Source organism: Sphaeramia orbicularis, chromosome 8 (genome assembly GCF_902148855.1).
Source record: "Sphaeramia orbicularis chromosome 8, fSphaOr1.1, whole genome shotgun sequence".
Taxonomy (NCBI): Eukaryota; Metazoa; Chordata; class Actinopteri; order Kurtiformes; family Apogonidae; genus Sphaeramia; species Sphaeramia orbicularis.
The window spans coordinates 45,560,392-45,571,553 of record NC_043964.1 but is presented as its reverse complement, the minus strand read 5'-3'; the positions used below and the strand labels follow the sequence as shown (position 1 = coordinate 45,571,553).

General features: G+C 36.8%; 1 protein-coding gene across 1 annotated transcript in view; it reads right to left on the bottom strand.

The window, feature by feature from the left end:
• Positions 1 to 4,867: 4,867 nt before the first annotated feature.
• The window catches only part of rab3db (RAB3D, member RAS oncogene family, b), a 46,737-nt gene continuing 40,442 nt past the window's right edge, over positions 4,868 to 11,162 (bottom strand). The window contains exons 3-5 of the mRNA XM_030142368.1: positions 8,972 to 9,090; positions 8,494 to 8,618; positions 4,868 to 6,557 (exon numbers count right to left, since the gene is read on the bottom strand). Coding sequence (XP_029998228.1) covers positions 6,370 to 6,557; positions 8,494 to 8,618; positions 8,972 to 9,090 — 432 coding nt within the window. The 3' untranslated portion in view covers positions 4,868 to 6,369. The remainder of the gene's footprint in view (positions 6,558 to 8,493; positions 8,619 to 8,971; positions 9,091 to 11,162) is intronic.

The following is an 11,162-nucleotide window of genomic DNA, read 5'->3' as shown; positions in this document are numbered from 1 at the left end:
GATAGACTAAGCTAAGCTTTATTTTATCATGCAATTGAACCTGGTGAAACTGTATTTCTTATTTACTATTTTCTTCATATTTTACATCTCCCAGTAGTAATTTTCCACCCTGTTACAATGTCCTAAATTGCCTTTTTAAAACAGTACGTCAATTCCATAAAAAAAAAAAACATTTACAGGAAGTGACATAATTTGTTTTTGGTGGGAATTCAACTGTGGAAACTGAGGTAAGCCTCAACTGTCTCTCTCACCTTACTTTTTTTTTTTTTTTTTTTTTTTTAATCTTAAACATGTTACACCTGTATGTCTTACTCTTAAAGTTTCACCCAGGTATGATAAATTATGGGAAATGTTAATTCAGTGGAATTAAACAAACCAACATTAGATTTATTTATTAAAGGTGTGTTAATCTAGTGAAGGTTAGCAAGATAAATATTGATCAGTTAAAGAGCTACAGCTAGGTTAGCTTTAAAAAATTCCACCCTGTCGCGTTCCACCCTGTTAGGTTCATAGACATAACAGGGCAGGGTGGGAACCTAACAGGGTGGAAATTGTAAAGAGAGAGCAATAATTATTATTATCATTAATGAATAATATTATTAGCTTCATATGTATGAAGTTAATAAAGAGGTCAAAAACTCACTGTTTCTCTTCTTTACAGAATGACCCAAACAAAAATACAATTGGTGAATGTTGAGCTACAGCTTTAAAACATGTTAAAGTCCAATGGATTCTGATTTCAGACTAAGGCTCCACAGGAGAAAAAGTCAGATCTGTATCTTGTTTAGTACCATATACAGATATTATACTAATAGTAGAAGTAAATGACTGTAATTACCTGTGGTTAGTGTGATTTACACTGTTCTGATAAAACAGATCTCAGTCATTTACAAGGGAGAAAAAGCAGATTTTAGCCACTTGTACTTTTTTTCTTAATGGCAAAGTGCAAATATTGACATGTGACAAATAACCATTGCCAATTACATATAGAGAGAGGGTGATGAGGGGAGAGAGGAAAAACAAGTGCAAAGCAGTATGACAAAATAAGTTGCTGGTATTGATGAAACAATTGTGACTCTGGATGTTAAATAACCCTGTGTGATTTTGTACTGTACTTGCCATGTGTATGTGCACATATATGGGCATGTCTGTATTTGTGTAAATACAAGCGTGTTCCTATATAACATTCATCCGTGCTGCCATCCTTATCATTAGTGATAAAAAAAAAAAAAAAATAACAGTAATGGCAACATAATAGTTATTTTTACCACTGCTATAGCTATCACCATTGTAGAGATAATAACAATGAAAGTGAAAAAAATAGTAGTCATTTTGTACAATATGATAGCTGAAGGAGGAAAAACTAAAAGAATAATTCTAAAATCACATGTACGTAACCCAGTGCTGTCACAAGACACTAGTTATTGCGAAACCTGATGAATGCTGATTTTCAGCATTTGTAACTAATTGCATGTTCCATGTTTTTTTGTTACATATTTTTCACCTTTCTTGTTTCTGATTGTGTGTGTGTGTCACACTTCTTAATGAACAAATATAGAACAAGTAAATATGAACCATAGAGGTTGAAGCTGCAGGAGACTTTCGTCACCAATTTTTCATCAGATCTGTAAAACTCTGGTCATAGCCTAAGTATCACAAATTCGTAAGTCTTTCCATGATTACTCACCTGAATCTCTTGCCTCATGGTGAACAATTTCAAAGTGTACTCCACCATAAACAAACTATTTGTTTGCAAACAGAGCTGGTAGGTAACTCAGGCATCTTCGGAATTCTGTCACAACGCACAATGTGTAAACAAATGGTTTGTTTATGGTGGAGTACACTTTGAAATTGTTCACTGTGAGGGAAGAAATTCAGGTGAGTTATCACAGAAAGACTTACGGATTTGTGATAGGCTATGACTGGGGTTTTACAGATTTGATGAAAAATTGGTGACGAAAGTCTCCCGCAGCTTTAAGAAAATTACTCAGATTTTAAAATTGGAAACACTGATTTTCCACCCTGTTATAGTCTGTTCCACCCTGTTATGTTCCATTCCACCCTGTTGGGAAGATTTTTTTTTTTTTTTTTTTTTTAATAATTTAACAGAGTAATTAAATCTTGTGAAAATTTTTGTGCCATGTTGGGAAGTCAGGAACATTAAATGCACATATATGTATATGTTTTTAAAACTGCCAATATTTTCCATGCGGTTATTAAAAATGGGTAAAAAAAAAAAAAAATGTTTTTGTATAAAAGAGACATATATTATTTGTAATTAAATGACCTGTTACAGTTTCAAGAATAAAACATATTCTGTTAGCAAAAAGGGACATACACTTTCTAAGAAAAAGTCATTATTGATTAATATTTACATGTTTAACTATTTGTGGTCTATATGTAAATGTCCCTAACAGGGTGGAACACATTCAGAGACAATGTTTAAGAAAACTACCTGTAATTATTATTTTATCCATCCCTGAGCTGGACCATTATGCATTTCTTATAGTTAAACTTGTCAGTGTTAAAACAAAATATTAAAAATATAAAACGTAAGTAATTGTTTTTTTTTCAAAAGTTATGAAGCCAAAATGTTGCCGCAAAACAGAATCACCCAAAAGGCATGAGTTGAAAAAGACGTAACTGGTGCAACAAGAGGCAAACAAGTTATTATAAGACCTAATAAGATGAAAAGAACATAAGACTCAGTAAAAACAAGATATGAAATGCAACAAGACCAAAAATCAAAACACACCAACGCAATGCATAAAATGTGTCTGGATGGAGCGAGACAAAAGACATGTGGTGTTAAACTATTCTTTATGGTAAGAACATTACACTTGACTACGACAGCATATTAGGGCCACACAAGAAAATAGAAATACTTGTTACGATGAGAATAAAATTGTGGGTTTGTTTCGTTGAAAAACCTAACAGATTTGGAGCAAATTGCCTCTTTTGTAGAGGAGGAACTGACTGGAAGTGGGCAGCTACAGGGCTATCGGTGGTTACACCATGACTTTATTCTCATAAATTATATTTTCCCGCCTGTTTTTAAATTACAATGTAATTCTTGTAATATTACTACTTCATTCTCGTGAAACTAGGATTCTTTTAGTATTCAACTTTATTCTCATAAAATTACAGGTTTTATCCCATATTTTACAACTTTATTCTTGCACTGAAAAGTGTTTTTATTTTATGTGGCCCTGATACACCATTGTACTTGACAAAAAGCCAAACATTTCAAGAATTTAATAACAAGTATCAGACTGGGGTTTTACAGATTTAATGAAAAACTGGTGACGAAAGTCTCCCGCACCTTTAATTCAGGTTATCTGTTACAGTAAAACTACCTTTAGCCTGTTTGAGTCCAGTATTAGTTCACCCCAGTTCCAGTCTTGACAGTGTATGTGCATCAGGTTTCTCCACAATGATCTTAAGACAGTAGTGTATGAATATGTTCTTTATTTTCATACACACATTCAACAAATCCAATTTTGTTTTCTTATGCAAATTCTTTAATCAAAACGTTCATCAAACACACAATAAAGCAATCTACAGATCAAGAACATGGAAACAAAGAGAACATAGACATTAGGAAACTTGAGAAAGATTATATCCATGACTAACAGCTCAAGAGACAACAAATTATTTGTGAAAGAGCTGGAGTCTGTTAATTTTCACTGACGAACTTGGCAGATACTGGATAAAGTGGCTTAAATGTGATGTCACCTTTAGCGCAGGCAATGTATGTTTAAGCAGCAAGTCTCACTGCCATGATACTGTTCTGAATTAAAATGCAGTGCTTCACATAAGCATTTCAATACAATCTTGTGTGAGTAATTGATCTAAACCCTGGATACAACCACTTTACATTAAAGCTCACTGTGAGATGATATCAGCTGTGTGATATTTGTGAAACTATCAGGATACAGCAGCGCGTGCTGACAGAGGAGATAAACTGACCACAAACAAAAAAGTGACTGGTAGGAATGGTGGTCTGCAGATGCTGTGGTTTCAACACTAACTGACAAACTGTGACCAGCATATGTTCTAATAGCACAGAGGAGGACAAACACATCCTCAGGTGAGCATCTTTCAATGAATGACCTGACACACACACACACCTCTGCGATCAGTTTTTATCTTGAGACTGATCAATGCAACAAAAGTCATTTCATCAACAAGTGGTGAACACATTTTCACACACATGACCTAATTTTAATCATAAACACTAAGACAAAGATTACAGTAATGGAATAGAAAGTGACAGAGGCCTTTTAACCAACAACTGCTTTCATTTCATTTTGCACCAGTGTTTCTTGATAAAAGCAGTGGCTTATCCTACTCCGATATCAGTGTTCTTCCCTTTCTGAGTATAAACACACACACTCTGCAATGCACACTCTCAAAAACAGTATTATTATGTCAGTAATGAGAAATTAAAAAAAAAAAAAAAAGGATTGTTTACCACTGTAGCACTATATATTCAAGCACTGTAGGTTTGCTATGCATGCTGTTTGGTCATGCTGCAGGTAGGGGGAACAGTGTGTATTGTGTGTCATGGTGTGTGTGTGCAAGAGAAGGAAGGAAGATTGGCACAAAGAGGGTAAGTGAGGGCATGCATGTAAAGCAGGTCATGTGACATACACGTGTTGGCAGAGTTAAACAGCTTCATCACATGAGTGTGTTACTTTGAGGGCGGGGCAGAGCTCAACATTAAAAGCAGTGAAGAAGAAAAGGAGGCAAAATGTGGTGAGGGACCAATGTTATGAGGTCTAATGTCTCCTCAGTCTAGGCTACATTCAAACTGGCAAAAGTGGTCCCAATTAGCATTTTTCACTCAGATCTGGTTTTTTTGGGGTTTTTTTCATGGAAGTGAACTGAAAAGGTCACACGGAATCTGACCTTTACAATTCTTATTACGCCTACTTTCATATCTACATATAAAGCTCTGACATCTGAAAATTTCATGTAACTTCCACGTCATTCTGGGTTGAGATTCAGCTCATCTCTGCACTGGAGGGGTCAGTCACATACAATGAAGTGGGTGAAATGAGTTCAACTGTGCATATGTGCAGCTGTAAAATGAAAAATAGAAATTAAAAAGTCAGTGTGTGATATTTAGTGGCAACAAGCAGTGTAGCTCCAAAAGGATAACCCCCACCCTCAAAATCATAGAAGCCCCTTGTTAAAGCCAAGAGACTATGAAGATATTAACTCTACAAACACAGTAGGAGGCAAAAACGAATCCTAATGTTGGATACCACCTATACAATGATAAAAAAATGGCAAAAGGAAGAGCATTCTGAGCTACTGTAGGAACATCAGCACATCATGAGTGACCCGCTCCCTCTACATGTAATAACCAGCTTATTCTAAGATCATGCAATGGTTCTCAGTTTTGTGTGAACATTATGACCATTAGATTACTTTTCTACATTTAAATCTTCCTAAATCCCCCATAACGGTGACAGACACCAGTCTAATAATAACTACTTGATAATACTTGCATATTATTTTTATTCAGTTAAATATAAAGCTTTGAATTCACAACTTCTAATTTTAGTGGAGTATTTTCCATGTGATACTAGTACTTTTAATGAAGGGGAGGTTCTGAAAGTGTGGTTCAGAAAAAAAAAGACACTGGACTGATATTACCTGTGTTCAAAAAATAAATAAATGCAATACCACTGATGGCCACTAGAGAGTGGCTCTACAAAGGTCTGTAGAACTAAAATAGAACTAAAATTTGGAACTAAAATCCAAATTTTATTTGGACTGTCTATATAGTATTCTGGTGGTCCATCTTTAAATTATTACCTTAATACGGATGCTGACGTCACTTCTTTTACAGTCTATGGAACAGCCAACAAAATCAGATCTGAGCAGTAAACCTGAATTGAGGACTAAGGTTGGCAGTGTGAATGTAAACTTACAGACAATTTATGAATCCCAACATCAACACCCCAATCCCAACATGCATAGTAAGAGATATGCAACTCAAAGGTGTAGGACAAGCATAAAATGCTGCTGAGGTGTCAGTGGTGGACACTGCATGGGGCCCTAGTGGACAACTATAAGCTCACAACAGAGATGATGGGCTGAGGCAGCAGAGACTAAGTGGGCTTCTATACCATAATGGAAACAAAGATAGAGTGGCCTGACAGTGCTGATGTAGATTAGCTGTTAATAACCTGGCCTTTGGTTAGCGCTGGACAGAAGAGACAGGAAGAGGTGTAGCACTGGCCATGGCTGAGGCACAGAGAAGGATTTGGTCCTTATGTATCAGTATCAGTATCAGTATCAGTGCATGTGCATGTGTATTTGCATTTATACTCCTGGACTGGAGAAGAAGCATATGGCTTAGCAGGCGCAGCCCCCTTGGCTCTCTGAAGGTGAGTCTTTAATGCCCTGATTCCTGTGGTTAGTCATGAGGTTCATGTCTCCCTCCATGCTCTCGTTCATCTTCTCGCAGATGACGTCCACCAGACGCTCAAACACCTGCTTCACGTTGATGTTGTCCTTCGCACTGGCCTCAAAGAACTGGAAACCTGTGACAGAATGTGATTTTAGTTCAACTATTATATTACTATGACAGATTATGGTGACCTCAGAGTCATTTTGGCCTGAACAGTCACATTGTGAAGGTAATGTGATTGTTACAATACAACATCAGGAATGACTTGATGGACTAAGATTTAACACATCAGGCAACACTGCCACTTGTGCTGCAGTGTCTCTGGTGAGTAGTTCACTCTCTGCATGTCTCTCTACTAGGCCTGTAATGGTACACAAAATTTTCGGTTCGGTACGTTTTCGGTTTTCAAAGCCACGGTTTGTTTTTTTTTTCGGTTTGGTACGGGAAGAAAGAAAAACCCTCAAAATGTCTATTAATGCATTTATGAATTTTTTAACATTTTTTCCCCAATTTTTGGAGACAATAGAATATAGAGAAACAGGAATAATATAATTCTGCTGCTACAAATCAAATAGAAAATAAAATAAATTATTAATATTACTAAATGTATTTTAAACATTAGTATTGCACTTTTCCCTGAAAGGTAGTTTTGAACAAACAAGAAAAATCTAATCACAGTTCTGTCAGTTCACATTCTGCATAAAAATAACATAAAAATTCCACATGAAGTGCAACATTAACAAGAGGGTAAACTGGTATTCTGTTTAAACAAACTGAAGAGAAACTTTGACAACACAATGAACCAAATTATTTATTTTGGGACAGAGAACAAACTGTTTAGGCCACTCTGTGTATTTGTGTGTGCCTGTGTGCACGGGGGATTTTATTTATTTTTTTGTTGGAGCCGGGGGGTAGGGGGGGCGCGCAGTTATATACCTGGGGGTGCGGTCCATAACTAACGTAACGAACGCTGTCGTGAAACGAAAGTGAAACTTTACATACTTTCAACATTCTATTTATTCCTCTATTATACAGCGTGCATGATAGACAGATAGGCAGACAGACAGAGCTAGCGTAAGTGTTTTAGAACTACTGTAATTCATAGGGGCCAAACAACGTCCGTCTTATTACCGTCTCTTTCCTCGTTGTTGACTTTCACCTGAACCTGAACTGATCCAAACTGGACCGCACTGATGGTGGAGGGTCTCCAGTCTCTTCCTTCCAGCTTCACATCATTTTTTTTTTTTTTTAACCTTATATCAACTGCTATTTCATATTTCGGGTTAATGTGTGCTCCTTTATTAAGTCTGTGTGAAACTTGCACGGATTTAAAGTTCCGCATCAAACAACGTCTTTCATTCCTTTTTCTTTTTCTCATCATACTGTGCCGTTTCGGTACAGCTGTGTCCCGAACCAAACAGGTGTGTACTGAAACGGTTCGGTACGTGTACCATTACAGGCCTACTCTCTACAATACACAGACCAACCATCTACCTTCTTCTCTAGTGATATATATGAGATAAACCCCCTGGTGTAAGAGACAATAACAAAAAAAGGAAAGGTAGCACATTACAGAGAATGAAAAAGAAGACACTGCCCCTGATGTAGTTTAATGTTGTAAAATTAACGACTCATTTCCCATGAAAACCAGCAAAATAGTTAAAATACAAAGAGTGTACTGTTTTATGGAAACCAGTCAATGAACATCATAATCTTTAAACCTTTTATTGTAGCGTAGCGGTTTCTGATCTTTAATATTATACTTAATTTCATAGTTGTAGCCCATGCTCAGTTTCAGTGAATCCATGAGTGAAAGTTTACATATGAAGAGTATGATATGAACATTTGATCCATTTCTGTATTTCAGTCTTTTTAATGAGAATGTGTGTGTCTCTTACATTACATTTGCATCAGAGCCATGGTGGACCTACATTACACCCAAATGTTTGTATTTTCTCATCAACTTTCCTCCCAGTTTACGAGTTTGATAACTGTTACATCAGCAAATTTGGCTAGCCTACCTACACAACAGATACAAGTTTGAGCTTTTTCTTTTTTTTTCCTTCTACCTAGTTCCTCTGCTAGCCGCTGGCCATCCTCTGTGGGTACAAGCCTGTCGTCCTCCAGGTCACACTTATTACCAACCAGGATCACCTGAGCATTGTCCCATGAGTAGGTTTTAATCTGCGTTGCCCTGTAGAAAAGACACGTATTGACATTACATTTACATGAAATATTTTCTGTTGTCAAATTTTACCAGACTGCCAGAAAACCAGTAAATACATATGATCTCAATGCAACTTCTATACAAAGAGGCAAGTAAAAAATATTCATCTCCAGTTTGCCCAAATATGTTTTCAGAATATCTGTGTAGAAAGAACAGATGTGGCCTCTAGACAGACCCTTAATGAATTGAGGAATCCTGGAAAAAAAAGACTGCTTGCCTTTTGGCCTTACACCTCCAAACTTATTAGCCAATTAACACCTGTGTTTTTTGAGATTTTTAGGCAAACAGACAAACTGGACCAGTAACAGAAGTTCTCTTACCAGTCCTGAACAGCAGTGAAGGAGTCCTGGTTGGTGATGTCGTACATGAGCAGGAAGCCCATGGCTCCTCTGTAGTAAGCTGTAGTGATGGTACGGTAGCGCTCCTGTCCTGCTGTGTCCTGGATATACACAAACACACCCACACATTTTTAAATACAGTGGATCTGTTCATAGTTCATAATTTTGAAGGTACTATGATTTCAGACCACGAGAGGGCACTGTTCTCCAACTATTTCCTTTACTGCTACAGAAGCCTGTGTGTGGACTTCAAACATTAGGGCATGGGGTATTTTAATTTAACAACGGTAATGAATGGTTGTAAATCTGTCCATTTTTCTGGACACTGACAAGTTTATAATAACCCATTTCAATTTAACTGCATTTACAGCTCCACAGTAGATATAAAACTAAAGGCTTAATGACCTGCCAGTGGAGTCCAGTCAGTCACCTTCTGAACTGCTTTATCCTCGAGAAGGACACAGGAGTGCTGGAGCCCATCCCAGCTATGGGCAAAAGGTACACCAGGGTACATCGGCATCGCCAGTTCATTGCAGGGTTGACATAAAGACAAACAACCAATCACTCTCACATTCACACCTATGGGCAAATGTAGCTGGGGCGATTAACCTATTATGCATGTCTTTGGATGGTGGGAGGTACCCGAAGAGATTAAAGAACCCATGTAAATATGGGGAAAACATGCAAACTCCACACAGAAAGGTCTTGGAATTGAACCCAGGACCTTCTTGCTGTGAGGCAACAGTACTATCCACTGAACCACTGTGCCACTCAGTGGACTTGAGTAAAGTTCAAATACCATATTCTGTCCTCTAACTACAAGACAGTGGCTTCTTCCTCCCACTTTGTGCCTGAAAAACTTTTTGCTGTTGTTTCACTGGCTGCCACATCTGCAGTCCATGAGTATAAATTAGTGTCTTCTCTTTCTTTGTAACACCTTGAAGAAGGCGCATGCAGACACATGTTGTGTTTTTAACTCCAGTCCCAAAGAATTAATCAACAGGCTCTCATGAAATAAAGGCTTTATACAATTTTTCCAACCAAGTGAGTGCCTGGATGTTTGTCTTTTTCTAAAGCTCAAATATTGTATTAATAGCAACAGTTAACGATATATCACTGTAAAACATAAAAAAATAGCACAAAGAAACAGATACAGATTAAGTCTGAAGTAGTGGATTTTAAAGTTTAACAAAGTTCTTTATAAATATTTATTGTCTTATTTTTAAATCAGACTTGGCAGAGTCCCACACATTCTTTACTCAAACAGAAGTATAAATTCTAAAAAAAAAAAAAAAACTAAATCAAAAGTAAAAAAATAGAAAATAAAAAAGTCGAGGCAAGTATAAAAAGTCGGCCTTTGTGTAGAATGTACTGGCTGTGTGCAAAACAAACTGAATCTCATATCACAGTAATAATGTGAATGAAAAACATTCTAACTTCAATTAACAAAATCTATGGACTGAAAGTGATGGATATTCACACTGCTCTGATGAGAAAATCAGTAGTCAATGCCAGCAACTGAACACCATCAGCTAACATTATGATAGTTGTTTTTCTGTGCTTCATTCTAACTATATTGTCCATTCCATCTCCATCGCAGACTCAGGCTGTTTGGGGTCTGTCATGAGATTATGCTTATTTTCTATAATGCTGTTCTTGGTAGCATCATCAGATATGGTACAGCTGCATGGTTTGGTACACTAACAGTTCAGTCTAAATCTAGTCTCATGAGTATAGTGAAAACAGCAATGAAAGTTATAGGGTCGAATAATCAACTCCAGCCCTTGCAGTCTGTTTATGAGAGCTCTGTAATCAGACAGGCCAACAAAATCCTGCAGGACCTGTTTCATGTGTTTTCCGAATATGAATTGCTACCTTTGGGTAGACGCTATAGAGCCATCCACTGCAAAAGCAACCGCTTTAAATTTATCATTCCTCCCCTTCCCCATCTCTCTTCTTAATAAATCTCGACCACTTACTTTGCAACTGCAAAAATGTCTGGTTACTATTTATTTATTTATCAGATTTTATCTCTATTTATTGATGGTGATGTCTCATCCTTGATCGGTAATATTTTTAATCACTTGGCCTTTTTAATCACTTTGGCTTTAATTTTTGTGATGTTGTTACATATTTTGGTATGAATTTGGGGTTGTGCAATAGTTTTATTTAT